At 36.2% G+C, this 20,483-nt stretch overlaps 2 protein-coding genes and 1 long non-coding RNA gene across 3 annotated transcripts in view; all 3 read left to right on the top strand.

The window, feature by feature from the left end:
- The first annotated feature begins 1,823 nt into the window (after positions 1-1,823).
- Positions 1,824-2,759, top strand: LOC139144100 (uncharacterized). Its single transcript, XR_011554736.1, has 3 exons — positions 1,824-1,895; positions 2,273-2,358; positions 2,633-2,759. It is a non-coding gene; the product is annotated as an uncharacterized lncRNA (long non-coding RNA).
- A 690-nt stretch (positions 2,760-3,449) lies between these two features.
- LOC139144479 (uncharacterized) lies at positions 3,450-5,916 on the top strand. The gene is made up of 4 exons (XM_070715178.1): positions 3,450-3,476; positions 4,178-4,219; positions 4,518-4,730; positions 5,775-5,916. Exons 1-4 carry the CDS (start codon positions 3,450-3,452, stop codon positions 5,835-5,837), a joined length of 345 nt encoding a protein of 114 aa, XP_070571279.1. The 3' UTR covers positions 5,838-5,916.
- A 7,472-nt stretch (positions 5,917-13,388) lies between these two features.
- LOC139144478 (adhesion G protein-coupled receptor L4-like) overlaps positions 13,389-20,483 on the top strand; it is an 83,766-nt gene continuing 76,671 nt past the window's right edge. The window contains exons 1-2 of the mRNA XM_070715177.1: positions 13,389-13,461; positions 18,087-18,284. Of these exons, the coding sequence (XP_070571278.1) occupies positions 13,389-13,461; positions 18,087-18,284 (271 nt within the window). The remainder of the gene's footprint in view (positions 13,462-18,086; positions 18,285-20,483) is intronic.

The following is a 20,483-nucleotide window of genomic DNA, read 5'->3' as shown; positions in this document are numbered from 1 at the left end:
CGTTGTTCTATGATTACGAATTTTAGGAAAGACAGAGTCTGGCCGTCACAGACGTCACAATTACCCCGCCAATCAAGACCATTAAAAATGTAATAAATGCAAAATGTCTCCTATGACTACTACAACCTTGATCAGCTATGAAGAATGTTTTAAATCACAGTGACGATTATAAAGGCAGGGACGTGATTGTCTGAATGTTATAAAGCAGTCTAAATGTTCCACCTGTATCTGTCCTCTAGTCTCCACCTGTATCTGTCCTCTAGTCTCCACCTGTATCCGTCCTCTAGTCTCCACCCGTATCTGTCCTCTTGTATCCATCTGTATCTGTCCTCTAGTCTCCACCTGTATCTGTCCTTCAGTCTCTATCTGTATCTGTCCTCTAGTATCCATCTGTATCGGTCCTCTAGTCTCCACCTGTATCTGTCCTCTAGTCTCAACTTGTATCTGTCCTCTAGTCTCCACCTGTATTTGTCCTCTAGTCTCCACCTGTATCTGTCCTTCAGTCTCTATCTGTATCTGTCCTCTAGTATCCACCTGTATCTGTCCTCTAGTCTCCACCTGTATTTGTCCCTTAGTTATATCAGTGATTGCGCCTGAAGGTTGAGAATGCGTGATGAAGTGGAAAAGATGCCTGTTATATTATCATTTACTCTAATCTTTGCCATGTGAAATATTTGATGTCTGTTCAGCAAGCGTGCCCAACCATTGCAGTAACACTCCAAGTAGCACAAATCGTCAATATCGCATGGATTATGAATCTATCCATTGAGGTTTTCCTCAGACTGTCAAAGTACATCCATACCAGTAGTTTTGCAAAGTAAGTGCATCATTGTTATTGGTAATTAATTATTAATGGTAAATTAATATGTATAAAATCACCTAATTTAGAAGAGTAAATGACAAAAGTAATCGTTCTCCTCAGCAACAATGAATTTCCAGTTCATTATCAGTTGTGTCAATATTGACAAGAAAATAAACCAAGTTGAGAATAGTGAATATCGATGAAGAAGACGATATTATGTTGAAAGGAATTGACTAACAACGCCTCAAGACATGTCACTGTGTTTCGCTAGACTAAAACATTTACATAACAATGTGTACAAAAAGTGCAGTCGACTTTCGATTCTTGTCTTTCAAGGTTTGGTTATGTATGTTCAGGATGGATCCTGCCGGCGATAATTGAGGGATGGTTGACTTTTAGCATCAGTGAATCGTATGAAGATGACATAAGGTAATTATTAGATTTAACAAGTGGAAGAATGGGCTTCATCATATCATTGTCTTAATTAACCATACTAAGCAGATATTACTTGGCAATGAACAAATGGATAAAATAGGCTTACGTGCAGATATGTCCTCTTCGAAATGAATTTGTTTGAATAACTTACATGTAAGTGCAAAGTGCCCTCGCTTCGTCACATCGAAAAAAACTCGAAGAAGGCAATACGTATATGCGAATTCAAAATTTTACCCTCTACTTTATGTTAATTGGAATATACGAAATGTATCTTTAAATCATAACTGTAAGCTTTTTTATTTAGATATTGAATTATTTGTTGAATCAAGTACAGAATGTTTTCCCACTAACTTGATCTATCCTTATTTAAGACTTATTGATTGACCTACCACATGTTTCGGAAGCATGCTTCGCGACAAACACTTTTCTGAAAATCTCAAAGACGTCACAACAAACGTTATGTTGTTAATCAAATGATAATTGTAGCAAAGCTAATTCGTTTCAACAGCTAATACTTCCGTAATTGCACAACTGCATTTTTTGAAGTGTGTCGTCCTGCAATTATTATAATATATTTCCAATTCACAGTTGCTGGAACCAAGTCGAATATTTGGTGGGTATCAAGGTTATTGGTACAATCAATATTGTGATGATTCTGGTATGTATCATTTATGAGTTGAATATACATTTGACTACCCTTGGTATCAGAGCATAACATTATTTTGATAGTAGTGCAAATATATGATCAAGGTACATAAGGTGCGCTTTACGTTCAGGAGAATATTTAGTCGTCCGACTTGAAGACTGGATAGATTGTGTAATTGAAGTGACTTTTACTGATCTAAAACTACTTTATTTTATATGCAGAGCTATTTTACGCTTTTAGTTGTAGACAATGAAATGATAAAGTCTGGTCAAAGTTTGGCGCTGCTCACATGCTATGTCTGATCGAGTATTCATATATCCTTTATATACTCAATAGTTACATTAACTCAAATTTTTTGAAGATTAACATATTTCCCTCATTAACATCAGATAAGTGTCTTCTGCCTTGGATACACACACATCCTGTACAACAGGGAGAAGAAAAAGTATGAACCTGGTGAATGGCAGAAATTCTGGTAAGTCAAAGGAATAAAAATCAAAATATATCACTTCGAAATTTTTGATCAGACAGTAACAGCGGATCACTATAACAGCGTGCTTTGGAAAGGATTGTATACATGTAAAGGTGCTTTAATGAATACAGGCAATTCTGTGTTCTCAAAATGATGCTACATTTGACAGATCATTTCATGCGATCAAGACATTTTATGCGATCCCGATCAATGCGATAGACGATCTAGTACCCATATAAATATCTTGACTTATTATCACTTCACATTCCCATCTTAGGGAGGAACTACGTTCTGTAATGCAGTTTCTGTTGGCAGACGTGGCGTATTGGATTGCTGGTACATATACCTTTGTAACTGATGATCTCATCGCTGGATATATTTTCGCCTTAGCATCGTTTGTGTTCGTAAGTAGGATAATCATGTACTGATATCGTCAGTAAGTTGAAGCTATTGTAGGAACCTTTTCTATGCATTTGACACAGCAGAGGACGCCATAAGGAACGCTGTGACTGAATGAATGCTTATAATGATGCTGTCAATGAAAGGAGAATAAATTTACTTTCAACAAGCAACGTAAATCAATGGATTGAGTTGGCTGAATGAGTGGCCAAATGTGGTTATTGTTACTTCTATTTTTTTCGCGAAGACAGTACCTGAATGTAGACCTTGTCATCTCACTGTTTATGTACTTTCATCAAAGTGTCTCTCAGAGAGAGGTAGGACCACTATCAAAGCTAGAACGTGAGTTAACGATGTAAAGAGACATTACCGTAAAAATATATAGCTTAGCAACTACATAACACTTTGAAAACAAAAAAAATGAAAGGCTTTTTCGACACTTTTGTAAGTACTGTTACCTTTAATTAAATCTTAAATTAAATCTAAAGTTGTACCTGGTCAAAACTGTTTTTATGTGTTAAACTTCAAAAGATCAAGTTTGGCGGTGGTTTCTTTCAAACCTTTTTTCAAAACTACTTATCTCAAACGATCCATTGCTGAGCTATGCTTTAGAAACATATGTTCAGGACCTTTGGTAGTTTACCCTGCACATGCCGTGTAGGACTTCTCATAGCTTAGTATGTACGGCGTTCGCAATGATTAAAACCACTTCTTGTAATATGGTGAGAGGTCGATCATGTCGTTGAATAAAATGATCATTAAATACCAAAAGGGACGATTGCTTTAGTGCCTAAGCGATATCTAGGATATCATGTCATTGTCAATGACATAGTCCCCGCCAAACATAAATTTGTCAATGTGCAACAGCAAAAGTATACAAATGTGATTGTAAACGAAGTTTCCAAGTCCATTACTGTGAAATCGACAAAATAATGTTTCCCTTTTAATCCCGAAAGTGCTTTATGTTCATTTAAACAATGGGGATCAGAACATGAAAAATACACGAATGGCCGTAGACAGCGCTTTCACATACAATTTTTATCATGGCTACTTGATTGTATTCAAAGTGCACTGAGTGTGATGGACTGGCATGTGCCAGTGGCACATTGTATTCCATTTATAATAATAAAATTGTTTTGACAAGATCAGGTTTTGTAGAGAATAACAATTGGTTTAGTGAAACAGGACCAGGACAGAAATGAGGGCAAATATCTTGCAAGAAGTGTTGGACATTTTGCAAGTTTAGTGGTCTTGCAAGAGTAGCAACATATTGTGCTGTTGCGCTCACCAGGTTTTGAATCATAACGTGACCAAAGAAAAATTTGTACTTTTTGCCTTTCTACTTACTTTCGTAATTCGAACACTTTTGAATTGTACGATCTTTTGTCGAATTTTAATCCTCTATTTGTCTTTTTTTACACAGGCTGCAGATGTGTTTTTGTCAGCATGTGCAACCAATGCTGAGGTACGTGCCTACCGTGAATTAAGCACTTGTCATTGTGAATGTAATATTAATTGTGTACTAGAAACGTCCTCAGTCTTTGTATCATTAACATTCAGACAAGTGGTCTACACCTGCCTAATAGATCCCGCAAATAAGATAAACTCAACAACATTTTATCATGGTAGCGTCCACTTGCAATCGGCGTCTTGTTCAATTGTAAGATATTCACACTTACGGTCATGTTAAATGGCTATCAATGGCCTTTACTTTCCCGCTGTTAGGCAGTCAGGGATAAATATATTGTTTGCATTGGCAACAGATGGTGCGTGCTATTGGAATACAGTATGAAGGGGATGAGGATTACAAAGCTGCCCTGATTGAAGTGAAAAAAACAGAGCATGCGCGATTTGATGCCCGTAGACGAATCAGAAGTCGGGTGCAGAAACAAGTGGCAGAAATTACCCAGCTGAAAAAAGCTGAGCAAAAGAAGAAAAAATTGAAATCTGATGGTATTGTGACAATGTTTGCCATGGTATGTAATATATTTTTTTATTGATTTATTGATTTGTCTGTTGGCAGGATGACTGGTCGACTCACCCACTCACTCACTTAGTCACTCACTTAGTCACTCGCTCAATTACTTACTAATACTTACTTACTTACTAATACTTACTTACTAATACTTACTTACTTACTTGCGTAATTAATTAATAAACGAATGAATTCTTACTAATTTATTTATTTATATATTTATTTATTTATTTATTTACTCACTTAATCGAAAGATTTCTGAAATCAAAATCCAAAAATGGCATCGTAAGCTTCTTGTCCCTCTTTCTTGACCTAGAGGTTGTTAAGTAGCAGAACATGTGCCATAGTTCATCTCTTAGGAATCTATTTGCTGTGTAGTAAATTTCGAATGTTAGTACTTCATTTAAATAGTTGTGCTGCAGTTAATGAGAAACCAATTTATTCTTAACGTTGCTTTTTGATTTTGAAAGATATATTACATTTAAATAAATAATCATTCACAGTTTGAAAAAGAATTTTTTGCAGATCATTTAATCTACTGACCTTTCCCTTGATCGTTGTCTCTAAAAATTCAAAGCAGACTGAATAAACTTCAAAGATCAATAAACCTAAAAATAAAGTATTGACCAAGTTTTCTTAGTATGTTAGTGTAAGCAATGAGATTTGAACATGAACGTATTAACTTTTTATTCAGTATACGATATTTAACAAGCACAAGAGGGGCTTATTTAATAGACTTTGGGGGGATTTCGTCAGCCGACGATTATTTCGCCGTGTAAAAGCAAAACATTTGTACATTTGTCTGTACAAAAACTGTTTCAACTAAAGCCTGGGTTATTTGATACCCTATAGAAACGTACATTTTTTGTGTTTAGCTCGACACTTCCAAATCACTGCGAGTCACTTCGATATAGACAATACGAGAGTTCCAAATCACTTGAAATCTCTTCAAGATAGACAGAGCGAGACTTCAATATCACTTTAAGTCTCTTCGATATTGACACACTTGACAACCCATAATGCATTTGTTATTGTTTTGTTCTAGGCAAACTATCAACAGAAGAACAAAGTTGTACCTATTGAGTTTGAAGAAAACTTTTCAATTTAGGAAACATCGACTAAAACACAGTTTCCCACTAACCGAAGTAAAATACAGTTCATCGGCAAAGGATCGCTTATTATTATCATTAACTTACTATTATTAGTATCTTCATACGGTTATTGTTGTTCTTGTTGTTGTTTTTGTTGTTGTTGTTTTTGTTGTTGCTGCTGCTGCTGCCATTGTTTCAGCGAAGACAGTTTGTGAAGTAGAACTTTATCGCATTAATCTCGTCGATTTATGCTATTGCCAAATATTGTTGTTATCTTACAAAGCCGATCATCCTGATACTGAATAAGTACGAGGGAAATATCACAAGTTTTAAGATTATTCTGCTACGTTAGCTAAAACAGTCATATGTTTATTTAATTGTCCATTACATCATATATATATATATATATATATATATATATATATATATATATATATATATATATATATATATATATATATATATAATGGTATCACGTGTACGGTTTGCATTCAAAATTTGCAATACAAGATAATTTTGAAAACTTTCAAACTGTACATAGTTTTTTTTGTATTTTATGTAGCATATTTGGAGTACGCGGAAAGGTACATATACCAGTGTAATCTGTATGGGTGCATTTTTCATTCCACTGTTATGTTTATCATAATTGTTAAATTTTGTTTGAGTATTATTGATAAAGGTTTTGTCACGTGAAATATATCATCATTCACTGCGTCTTGTCCGTTCATCATAGTGCACCGATTATAATCAGTTAAAATAAAGCTATAGCGCACAGTATTCAATGTTCACTAAATGACTAATGCTATAAATAGTTAGCATTTTCTCGTTAACTAACGTATATTGGGTTTGAAACAGGAGGCAATGTACTGCTTTTGATTTGTCATTAAAAAATGCACCACCTCATCGTCTAATCACTTGTTTGTGATTTTTATTCTTGATAAAAGTGGTAGAACATTGTAAACTTTCCAAACTATAACAACTTACTTAAGAAAGTGTGAAACAAAGTAGGAGTTTACCGTTAAAGGGCCAGTCGCTTGAACGTTTAATAATAATTTTCACTTGTTTCGTTTATAGAGTAAATATGTTTCTTGTTCTACCCCTCGAAGCACAATGAAATACACATTTAAAGTATTTCATGCCCCCATGTGTGCAGATTGTAATTTTTATTGTTGACAAGTGAAGTCCGGTCCTAACGGGAATTCAACTGTAGACAATTGCAATGTGCATACATTTCGTTGACAACCTTAATAACAGATCTTCAACATGCCTTGGCTTCTTAATAAAAATTTGGAATATTCTTCAGCATTACATAGAATACCTCTAAGATCGGTCAAAAGACATATTGTTGGTTTAACCTGATATCGGTTCAACTGTCAGAGGTTATGGGTATAGTCAAAGTCGCTGCCTCCACTTATGTCATAGTTTTTCACTGACACCAAACGGCTGCATTATTTATTTATTTATTTATTTATTTATTTATTTATTTATTTATTTATTTATTTATTTATTTATTTATTTATTTATTTATTTATTTAGGGATAACCATTGAGTGTTCAGTGCTCTATAAGAAGTTTCTTGAGACACCTGCTGTGCTCTATGCTAACCTCTCTACGAGGTGAAATGTTTAGAATCAGTGCTGGGCGGTAACTTGATGCTCGGTGTAAACTTTTATCAATGTTGACGGCTTTGAAACTCATGTTGCAAGACGCAGCTATAAGCAATGCAGAAAAATAAAATTTATATAAATGCAGAAAACGAAAATATAAGTTTACCGACACGAAGCATTTAGGTCACGATAGTAATACAGCAATCTCAATCTCGACCTTGTCAAACGTCTGTCTCGCAATATGAAATAGCACCAACATTGATATCTAAAGTTTATAGTTTAATCACTAAATGGTTTGCTCACACTGGTAAGAAAACAATTAAGTAAGAAAACAAACTTTGTTAGGTTATTTAACCCCTCTTTTTGAAGATGGGAATTTTGCCGAAAGGTTTTGACCTAGTGTCTTCGCCAATTGAATAGATGCCTTACGTTGTATGTTCGAATCAAATTGTTGATACCTATACGTTGTTCACATTTGCAATTCAACTGAAATTAGGGACAACGTAAAATAATAGTCCTTATGGGAATAGATTTGGGGCGTTTCCGCACTTATCCACACTTAGGGACTGTCTCAGATTGTCGCATAAGTTCAAAAAGCGAGATCCATTCGTTTACGGGTGGAGGAGGTTTAACATTCATTCAATTAGTGAACTTCACTTTCGCACTTTTATTTTTCTATCATGTTCTATGTACATTATGTGTAAAAATAAACAAAAAACTGTATACTTGTACGAACAAATTTTGCTGTAACTGTTTCCAACTCGTTCATGTCATGCTATGGTCAATAGTACTCAAATTTGATCGATCACTTTATGATGTACATGTAATGTGGCCAGGGGATACAAATTATCCATTATATAGCTATAGCAAAATGTTACATTGTGCTCTCAGGTAGCAACATCAACATTTCGCACTTTTGAAGTTTCGTTCAGGGGGAGGGGGAGTTTTGATGTAAACGAAGGAATGTCGTGTCTTGAACTTATGCGACAATCTAGACGGTCCCTTACCTGTACCTGAATTTGGGCCGACGTAAATTTACCGTCTTTGTGACCAATGACCTGTCAAAGTTCGGATTTGAATAATGGCAGGCTGTTTCTACTGTTCATGATTTTCCTCCGGTTTTTTTACGCACAAGAAGCGCAAATATGACCACCACACGCCATTTTAATCATCGGAGAGATCTTTACTATTTATTGGATGAGCGTAGGGTACATGTACTATGGCTCTGGAGAAATAACCAGTGCGCGGGATTTTTGACATCGTGGTTAACCAATGCATCTTTTTAATACGTGCACTGTGAGCTGAATGATATGGTCTCGCTCGCAGAGCAAACGTTGTTGGGAAGATAGAGTTCTGCGTACATGGGATGATAAAGACTGGATTGAAAACTTTCGGGACCAGGGCCGACGTAACGTATCCACACACGCAAATTTGCGTAGGCCCAAATTTTACGTCGGCCCTCAACTCCCCCCCGCCCCCACTTTCTTACCGGGACAAAACCATGTCGGCCCTAGGCCGCCGCATCGTTGCCACCTTGGTTATTTTACGTCGGCCAGGGCTCAGTACCGGTGCTACACCGACGCAAAGTTGCCAGTCTGAACAGCGTTCTAGACAACCATCACATACAGGCTGCAACAATTAATTAGACAATGTATCATCACATTAAATGGTGTTTCTACTGAAAAGGGTGCTGCTAGGAAGACAAGGCCACTTTTCCACCATTCTGTTATTTGCCAAGTGACCCGTAAGTAATATCTTACATAAACAGTAGTGTAAACACGGATAAATAGTCCTTCGTTGCTGTATGTCTTATCTATTTTCTATTGAACCTTTGTATAAATGACACGGAGACCATTAATTTGAAAACAAAATGTGTATAAACCAGGCAAGACATACACAGGCAAATTGGATTCTCATCCATGCCCAAAGAACAAGCGTTCACTTCTTCCATGAAGCATCGGCCTGACTCATTCAAACAGTGGGCATGGCTCCATTGTCTGGGTGCAAACTTCATTACTGCAATGACATTATCTTCTATTATAGCACATCGTGCACAATACAAATAGCCTAATCCATCTATGTTTCGTCACGGAACATTAACATTTTCATTAATAATCGTAGCTGACTCTCTTTATAGCGTCGTTTTTAATAGCGTATCACGCTCATCAAGCAGCTTTAACCTTTATCATATTAAGTCTCTTCACTTGTATCTTTTACGGCTTTATTTTCCATCTAAACATTTATGCCTGCACCATACCCCCTGTACTGCAATGTATTAATTGACAAACAATTAAACTTCTTGAAAAAATTCTCCTTTTCGGAAATCTGAAAATTTCGTAATGTGTTTTTATTACAAGACATAGGCATCGTATCGCACTAGTATCGAGGCTACAAGATAATTTCATAGTTCATAGATCACCGATATGAGTAGGTGAGTTGTGACTTATAATCTCTTGTAGCATATTTGGCACTATTTTGAAACTCATAGTGTTTTAGGTTTTTGGAGTCTCAATGCCAGCGGGTGATTCTTCGTTTAATATCACACCTACGAGAATCTAACACGGAGCTCACCTTCATCAGTGACCACTCACGGCAGATATTTGTGATAGTTTTGTTCTCGTTGCTGAGAGATGTTGTTGATTACAGAGCACTAAAAAAAACTATTCACATTTTTAAGTTGTTTGCGGGCCAAGAGTTGAAAACGCTTGTTGTCATCCAGATTCGAAGACTTCTCAGACTCATTATCTCGTTATCAACGAGACTACATTTACCAGAAAAAATGTGAGCAGTGATTACTGGCTGCAAATGGTTGAACAACACTCTACTCACGTAAAGTAATATTACAAAGCTGGGAAACAGAAAGTATGCTTTGCACATACAAGACAGATTGGCGCATACTTCCGTAGCTCGACACTAATCTTTAGCTCCCGAGATCGAAGCGGACAGTAATCGTTGAATGTTGATTACAGTATCACCCTTGGACGTAATCTTTGTTTGTTTGTTTATCGTCGAATTAAAGTTTTGATACTGCCCGACCCCCTATCCCTCTCTTATTAACAACACCAACGGTTTTTGCATTGCGGGGGTGACATATCTCAATATTTAATTCTAAACTAATGTCAATGTTTTACGGAGGTAGGCTTTTACATCAGTACGTGTAATTTCTTTATTTTCTTTTTCACGGGAATGGTTTTTGACGACACTTATCCCTTGAATAATTTCAAAACAGATGACGCGCCGTAATTTGTCTGTACCATCTCTTACATTGGAATATTTGGGAACCAAGATTGAATTATGTTTCTCCATACACCCAACCAAGGCAGATATATTTGATATACCACGTTTCTGCTGCCTGATCTTCACTACTATCATAGCACATTCTGCTGTAGGAAACAAACACAGAAAGGCTGTAATTTTCTACTCTGAAAACATCCATTGGTTTTCCAGGACACACTGCTTTTAGTATTTTTACTGCTGAGCAAATATACATTGGGTAGGCTATTTAAATTGTTTAAATTGACAGTGCATAAGTATGATATGGGAATGCTGAGCCAACCTTTCTATCATCCGGAGAGAAGGAATATTCGCTGTATTCATGACTATTTGTCACTGTATTTTAGCCGACATGAAAACTTATCCATCACTCGTTATTTTAAATACAGTTGATATCTGCTCTTTTTGTTCAATGGCTGTGTACTCATGTATGTCGTTCTGGTTGGAATAATTGGTCTTCTAATAGCTCTCGTATCTTAATTGCCATATCGTGTACCTAGTGTGTATATTATTGTTCGGAATAGATATGCAAGTATCAATTTAGGCGTCGTGTTTTGAGTATCACGATACATGTTATTTTAAGCCAACAAGGAAAGGTGTTCCTCACAAGAACATTGTCTATATGTCACGCAATGCCAGCAGCTAAGTCTGTCAAAACATGAATAATTTATAACGCTGGGCTATAAACAAGAAGAACGATATTAACTCGGTCATCTTCGTTCCTGTCTGTCACGAATTTTAAAATAGTCCGTTTCCATTAAAGTTGATGATTTTTTTTCTGAAGATTAAAAACAATATGATTCTGAAAACTGCATATAACACGGCAGCCTCTTAGAATGATTCGCGCTGTCTTTCTTGCAAAAGTATCGACTGTGATGGAAAATTTCACAATGAAGGTGATATTAAAAATAACAAGCCTACATAAGTTAAATTAGGAATACTCAGACGAAACAACAAATCCTCTTCTGTCTCCAAATCCAGTGTGCTGTAATATTCAAAGCAATATAGATTCGAGACAATTTTTTTATGATTACAAAACCATGTACCTCTGACGCTAGGCTTGCCCTGCTATGGTATTTACTTGGATTTATATGGCGCTATAAAACAATCACAATAATCCAAATGACACAAGGTAATAAAACATAAATATTTACAATTTCATGAAGGGCCATATTCAATCACTAATATAAATAATAAGTGGTTACCAGGTCTCCGGAAGCGTACCCAGCATGCTTCACCAATCAATAATGGTCCAAACGTGTCAAATTCAATAGTTATCCAGTGAAGATACTGAATCACTGTTTAAGTCAAAGCTAGGAATGTTGTCATGTATCAAATGTGTAACAGACATGTCATATTTGCATTTCTGCAAAACATTATCAGTTAACAATTATTTTCCCCGATTACTTTCCTAGGAATATCGTTGTGACTCCATAAATCAGTTGAGTTTTCTGGATTTAACTTTTTAACATCAAACATAATCTATCTTTGATGGCCTCTTTCCAGCTTTTTGTACCCTACTTTTGACTGACTCAAATCAATGTCGATAATTCGTAAAAACTTGTTTCAGTATTATTCTTTAGAGTTCAGTGCCGATGGTCCATCGTAAATATTGGCTTCTGTATGTCTCATACATTGCCACAGCCCTGTCAAAGATATAATTTCACACAAATCTCAACCCAGAATGCCACCACATGATTTACCACAAACAGAAATATTGGATTTGTGAAAGAGGTCATTGTAAACCGTTACGCCTACATCTCCTACAGTACGAATAGCCATGTTATCTATTCTTTGTTCTGTTAAAGCTAAAACATTTATCATAACATTGATTTTTAAGTCAATGAATGTGTAGGTATTACATCGTCATCGTGTAGTAACGGACACATGCATTTTCTCTCAAACATAAATAAGTCATACATATCTAGACTGAAGGCAAATTATCTTTCCCAACCCTTTCTTGGTTCATAATTGATAAGGATATCAATAATCTTGATACATTTTTTGTATTTTTGCAATTATAGAACAAAACAGTACATGTAATTTCACAGTTGGAGACATTTTCAATCGGTGTTAATTACTGTACGGCAGATGTGAGAAAGATAAACAATGTTATTGGTAAAGGAGTAGTTTGCTATGAGAATCAACATTACCAATCTAAGTCTATCCACTATCTAGAAAAAATAATTTAAAAAGCTGGTGTGCATATAAGTGCCTTGAATTATAATTGTATGTATTTCTTTAATCAGCGTCATTCCATCTTATTGAAATTAAAGGTAAGAATACACTTTCTACTTTCCTCGAAAAGATTGTACTCCATGTTGTGCCTATTTACACTGATAGTCCTATCGATAAGGAGATTTAAACATTGCTGACTGGATGAGATAGCTGTAACTTCTGCAGTACTTTACAATTGCGCTATAGTTGTAAATCATTTTACACGTTGAAGAATGGAAAGCAATTGAAAAACTGCCCGAATGTGTGCTTATACTTCATTAAGAACACTATGTGAGCAGCCAGTCACGACGCAGTGCTAAACGTTTGTTCTCATTATTTGTAACCATGGTTATGTCCAGACACGGTTGTCATGTGACCGATCACCAATTAAACGTATGATCCAATGACGTCATTGGATATAATCATAAGACAGCAACTCTACAGTCAGTTTGGGATTCAGTAACATGAAGACATGACGATGGACAGATTGTTAGTTGGACTATGGACAATATTGACGGTGGTCAACGGAGCCACTGGCACAGCAGGTAAGTAATGTTTCTTTCTTTACTCAAGATAAGTAATAACAGAATCAAAGAAATTTAGAATTGACATATTTTTTTTTGTTTCCCGTTCCAATGACGTGAAAGGCGAAGTTGTAATGTTCCAATATTCAGACGCGCCAAAGCAACTTAAAAGGTCTTGTATCGCCGAACGTTTAAATGGAAGTCGCCGATCCCAGAATATTACATCTGTGCCTGTTTACGTTGATTATTTACATGTGGTTCTCCCTTGAAATTTGTGTCAATTTAATAATTTGTTTAGACATAAAATAGACGTGCAAATTTTATGTCGAGTCTACTGAGCGGTAGTCCAGGAAACATTTTTTTCCATATTGGTGTTTACATTGAGGATAATCAAGCACGCGTTTGCGTTATTACTGTCTACATCAATTTCTTCACACCGTTTAGCACCTTTCTGTATGTATATCACAGCTAGCGTCGCCATGTATCGAATTACAAACGACTGTGACTCCCATCTTGACGTAAACCACTTGCTGATATGCAGCAACGCGGAGCGAAATTATATAAAGGATATTTCCTTATTACACAATATTTTCAGCCGTAGCCGCTGTCAGAGTATGCTGCTGAGGTTACAATTAAGCGACTCGCCTTGATTGTATCAAACATTGTTTGAATCTGTTCACCTCAACATTGATGGTTATAATAATACACAATTGGAGATTACGCTACCGTTTGCAGAACCGTTTAATTGACAACGATTTTAAAATTTGTAGCAGTCGTTTCTCGCCTGACCATTCCGACATTCGTTGAAATATAACTTAATAGTTTCAAACGCAAGCGCGATGATCGAACGTCGATCTCGTTACTTTGTCGACATACACGAATATCTAAAAGGTGGTTTTCTTCGTGTTCTCCGGCCCAGACAGAAACGTTTTGAATCATCAGCGTCACTGTCGCGTTGCTCTCTTTACTAACGGTCTCTCTAGAGGCCCCAACTTACTATCATATTTATCTAATATGAAATGTAATACGAGATAAAAATATTATGCCTCTTAGTAAATTCATTAAATGATAAAAATTTAAACGGAGAATACTGGAGACTGACAAAGCGTTCAAAAGCACTTTAGACGTCGACTCATTGGGTAACCTGGGAGAATGATGATGTGACCAATTAGCATTGTGGAGGCCTAGAACACGATTGAAACTAATTTAGGATAATTGGATGGTGAAGTAATGTCGATTTAATGTACAAATATAAGCATATCTGCTTCTCATTTTTAAACACTTGTTTTTATAAGTTATTTGTTATATTGCAACATTTAGCTATTCGGCACCTAATACTTTTGAGAAATTTGAAAAATATGAATATCCAATGCCCCCAAATTAGTTCCAATCACGTTCTAGGTAGGTATAAGCGAGATCTTCGTTGGTCTGAACTCTAGATAACACCTAAATCATATGCAAGCGCCGATTGAGCGGATTTCTTTCTGGTCTAAACTTCAAAATATCTGACTCAAACTTGCTGGAATGCAAGCTGTCACAATACTTTTCCAAAGTGTGTCTCAGATTTTTTATATCTTGCTAAGTTTTTTGGAGCACAATTTTAGAGAAATCACTAAGGGTTAAATACACCGCTGTGGAAGTCTTTCTGGCATAAAAATTGTTTTAGAAGGTTTAAATAAAATTCTGAGACATTCCTTGGAAGATACGTAGGAGAGCTTGCACTCATACAAATTTCAGCCGCATATCTCAAAGCATTGAAACAAAACATACCTGTCACGTGATAGTTATGTAAGCAATGGTGACACTATGGTAACCAAAATGTTCTTCTATATTTAGGCTTTTCGAAAAGAGAGAATTTACGTGTTCTGAGCTCATTAATCACTAGAGAATTGTTAGCTTAGAAAGGTCAGTGTCTTGTCTTGGAACCTTAACTCGGATTAGTACACACACAAATTTGCTCGAAGTATTTTGATGGGTAAATCTGAATCTAGCAAATCTAACTAAACGCGCCGGTGTGCCTCTGCAGACGGACACATACAGTTTCTAAAGGTTCCGATTCTGCTTAACAGAACGCCCTCGAATTTGTGTAAAATTTGTATCGGCATTTAAAATGCATATTAAATAACAATTGTTTGAAGTCACGAAAACAATATGTGGCATAACTTCAATTTGTAGAATGTCATTTAATGTCATTTGATGCGTAGTAAGCTATTGTTGTATGTACAAGTATCATTCGACATTAACTATTTGTAGGTTCATTGACGAGATTCTACATAGAAATTTATCCCGTTTTTGGCAGGTTTCATACGTAATAATGCTGAACTTCTGCATTTATGAAATATTATGATTAATAATAACTCAACCTGTAAGTTTTATCAAAATTAGTTTCAAGATTCTAATCTACATTAAGTTCCTATTTCGATATATCTCAGGTGCATAAGCTGTATCAGCAAATCTTAAATGTTTCTTTAGTATTCAAATTTGATTATCATATACCTCGAGTCATGGCTCCTGTGTAACGCTATGGAAGAAAACGCCCCCGCGTTCGTGTAAAATTTCCTCGTATCATGCCTCGGTACACTTTATCATAATATGGGAAAGCGCGTGCATTTCTAAGCGACCTTCATTGTGGTTAGTACGTGCGTTGCTATCTGCAAACATTCAATTTGTAAACATCATAGCGAGTGCGAGAATCGTACGTCTTCTTTTTCTGATCGTTGAGGCGACAGTGAAGTTAGCGAAATCGGGTGCTATTTCTAGTGAAGTCCAGTTTTAACAAAGCACTTTGCCGTTGAGCTTTGCGTTTTTATGAAAATGTGAAAGTGAACCGAAAGAAAATAAATCAGTTCGAGAGCGATTATGTGATACTACATGAACAATGCCGTCACTCGTCGCTCAGCTTCAAGTGCACGGTCATTTCATTACGAATAATTACAAACTTTACCCAAAGTTATAATGTTTCTTTCAATCGAACTTGTATTCAATAATCGAATATCGCTTTCTGTTCAATACGCTGAACGGCAATTTACATCATTTAGTTGTCCTTTTTACATCGCGTCATTATTTATATCAATACCCAACGGCATGCAGCGATCGCTTCACAAAAACGGCAATAAAGTTTTGATATCGCATTTATTTCTACCTCAAAATCTTCATAAACAAAGTGATGTAGACAAAATCTCTTAAAGCTTTCAAAAGTTGAAGAATCATTTAGTCGTGGCTTGCGCCTTTGCGACTTTGGATTCTTTGTAAAGACTATCACGATAAACAAGTCTTTTAAGTATCAGCTTATCACTTCGTACAAAACTTGTCGACACTGTAGTAATTTTGCAATGTCATATCCCTTGACCTGAGTTAGTACAACATCTGACGTGCTGACCAGGCCACTTTCAGTTCGATTAAAGTGTGATGTATGTACACCGCATGTATTTTATTAATCGAAACCATATTCCACAGTGCTTCAGAGCACTTCCCTCATAGAGATCGGTCATGATATCATGAGCGACGTTTGTGCATTACGTCAGCTGTTGTTCCTTTACGATTAAAAATAGTGTAATGAAAGTAATTTGCTTTTGCAAAGCAACAGGTCATGTGTTGTTAGGTTGCTGTACCTTTTGACAATATGACGTCAGTCTCTTCATCAACCAATATCAATGAGCGCTTGAAATTGTTCGCCAAGTTCCGTCGTCTAAAATTGTTTCGAAAGATAAGGTCGTATGGTAGCGTGAATCGATTAGGTAATAAATACAGAGTCAGTGCTTATGTGGCTAAAAAAAATAAAAGAAGTGATGATGAATAGATGTTGAGTATGTAGCTGAAATGAAGGACGGGTCATTTGTCGCAATTGACATCCCGCTTATTAAGGGAAGGTTCCGTAAATACTCGGCATGGTGGAACTAGAATATACAATGACGTCATGGTATCATTTCTGCATGACGTTTTAAATAAGTGATGGCTTTTTTTCAAAATTTGTTGTCCTGCTGTTGGACAGAAAAACAATTATATTTAAAGATCTCAGGAAGACTGAAGCATAGCAACAGTAGGCATAATGGTATTTTGCCGATGAAAACAAGACGTGTCTCTTCCTGGTTTGATAAATCTATGCAAATGTTTACAGAGAATTAATGCCAATTTTTTAATTAATGTATAAAGTGATAGGTAGCTTTAGTTTTAAATTTATTTCAAGTGGTGGGGCCACAGGCCATCACACAAAGAGAGTAACATTTTTGCAGAGAGAGAAAATTATTGCAAAAGTAAATCATTACAAACAGAAAATATCGAAACAATACAGCAGCACATTTCGATACATAATTGTTAGTGTGTATGATGTACAGAGATTATTCCTTTCCCCCAACTACAAGGAAACATAGCTGTTTTTAAGATTACATTAAACAAATAAGAAAGACACTGGGAAGACCTCATTACTATTTTCAAACATTTCATTCACAAGCCCATCTGGTCCAGGCGATTTTGAATTATTTGAATTGATCTTTGATTATTTAAGCAAGTTTTGGGGTTCTTCTTATGTTCGTGTCAGTTAAAATACCCACTCTCATTTCATCAAGCGTAATAGTAAAGCTAAGAAATTACTAGCGTATTAAGCTATTTGAAAAAATATCAATGGAAATATCCGTTTTACTTTTCAGATCTCACAAATATTGCTGCTGGTAAAACCACATGGACAAATTCAACAACAGCACTGTCAGAAGCAGCTGTCGATGGCGATGTTAACACTTGCTTTCTCATTGATGATGTGCAGCCTTCTAAGTGGTGGAGGATTGACTTGGGAAATAACCCTGTATACCGCATTATTGAAGTGAAGTTGATAAATACCAAACCTACAGGTAAGTAGTCATTGTTTTTTTTTAATTTTAGATTTGTTTAAATATTTAGCGAAGAGATCATGTCAATCGATTATGAAGTTTACGGGGACCTTCTGATGAATTACTTATCACTTAAACAAGACGACTAGGTTATAGTATGTGAATGTTATTTTTATCTAATAGACTCTTCAAACAAATTTACGAAACTAAACATAGAAATTTGAATATTAATTTGTATTTCAATACAATTACAAGATGACACCAGAGGTATGAGTAAAATCAGACAAGATATATGTAGTAATAGGGCCGTCGAGTTTTTATTAATTCGAATGCTTTCTTTAAGGTAGAATGCTCCTCGGTGACAGATATTCGGACTTTCAAACTTTTTTCAATTCTTTCCCGATCTACCACTTGTGGGGTTCATTTGACACTCCTGGTGTACAGTAAGAAAACTTTTCACCTTCTCAGTTTTTCAAAAATTGAAAATTTTGTTTTTCTCCATAGAGTTTACATTGGAATAGTGGTTATTTTGAATTTCAAATGTCTATTTATCTTTGGTTGGTCATTCGTTTCTCGAGTACCAAGAATTTGCACGGTTACCCCTTAATTTCTATTTTTTGATTTTGAAAGAGAGTGGTTGAAATATTCCTGGAGAAAAGTTTGAGTAAAAGTTTCAGTCTTTCATTTTCGGAGTGCATACTACCTTAAATCATGAAAATGTAAATGGCTCTATTCCTAAATATAGTACAGTGACAGAGGAGGCAATATAACTACTGTAAAAAATTCCCCAGTGCTACGATTACAGTGGCGGCGAATAAAGGAAGGGTTGTTGTAAACTTTCATGGGGAACAAATTCATATGAGTAGTCAACACAGCGTTTTAGAGGATAAATAACAGTAAAATATACATTGGAGAGGAAATGATTGTCGCCTTTCTCTTTCTGAAATATATTCCTACCCTTCACAACAGTTATGTGGTTGGACTTCGCAATCTGTTACCCGCTTCTTACAAGTCTCGCATGCCAGACCTCGAACCAGCGTTTGAGCTTGATTTGCGCCGCGATAACCTGCCTCTACTCGCTGATCGCAGCATCAGGCACTGAGCACAAACGCTGGTCAGAGGTCTAGCAATCGAGACAAGCTTTATTTCCGTTGATGTTTCCTTTACCAAATATCGTATGTTAGGCTAACAGTGCAGCAGGAAGTTGACAGGCAGTGACGATGTAGATTTTGTACATGTACATTTCAATATTTTTAAAGTGTTTATACAGTCTGGTTTTACATTTTCGTTTCTGGCTTGTCTAAGTGGTGGCCTTTAAACGATTCTAAACAACAGTTACTCAAAAAAAAATAGTTTGATTGCCTTGCTTGGGAATATGTTATGCTCGGTAAACGTACTGCTATAACTAATAGAGAACGATATAGCCACACACACCGAGAATTGCTGTGAGAATCAGGAATGTATTGCATCTTCTTTGTAGTATATTTTCAGTTGCGTAGTCGGATTTGCTGGCTGACTGCGTTGTGCTGAATATTGCACTGTCCGGGTAATAACTCGTTTTCGGGAAAATCGGATGACAGACTACAGTTGTTCCGCTTAGCACGATGCCAGCTGTAATAATGTAGCCTGGGGACTGTGTTACCGGACTGTCCATATCAATGTATGTTTTTCACATACACAGTAGTATTAGCATTACAAAGATGTCTATAACAGTAATATAATCGAATTATAGTGACCGGATGAACTATCACATTCCAGTTTATAGATATTTTGGACAGGAAAAGTAAAATTAATACTACTGAAACAATCTTTCAATAAAGAAATTTACTGCAGTATAAACATCGTAAATCTCAGAGGGCACTATTGCATAGCAAGCTAAGGCAGCTACAGCAGTTTCGGCTCCACGATTTTCGACGTTATCTACGGTTCTAGCAAACATTGTGTGTCAGAAGCCTTGCTACTTATTCATTAAGGTACAGGTTCTGTGCAGAAGAACTTCTGGCGATTTTCATCCTCCTGGAAGGAAGTTTTCAGCACACTTCGACATGCAGCAAGATAGACTGTTCTCAGAAGTCCTGAACAAGAACTCTCATTCATATGCAGGAATCAACGACGTGAAAGCTAGTGACGTTGTGAAGTCTTTGCTTTTCAAACAAGACAATGTCATAAATAACCCAAGCGCGCCAAGACTTGATGGTCCAGAGGTGTTAAATTCTATGC

The sequence above is a fragment of the Ptychodera flava genome, chromosome 11 (assembly GCF_041260155.1).
Source record: "Ptychodera flava strain L36383 chromosome 11, AS_Pfla_20210202, whole genome shotgun sequence".
NCBI lineage: Eukaryota > Metazoa > Hemichordata > Enteropneusta > Ptychoderidae > Ptychodera > Ptychodera flava.
This window is presented reverse-complemented; position numbering and strand designations above follow the sequence as displayed.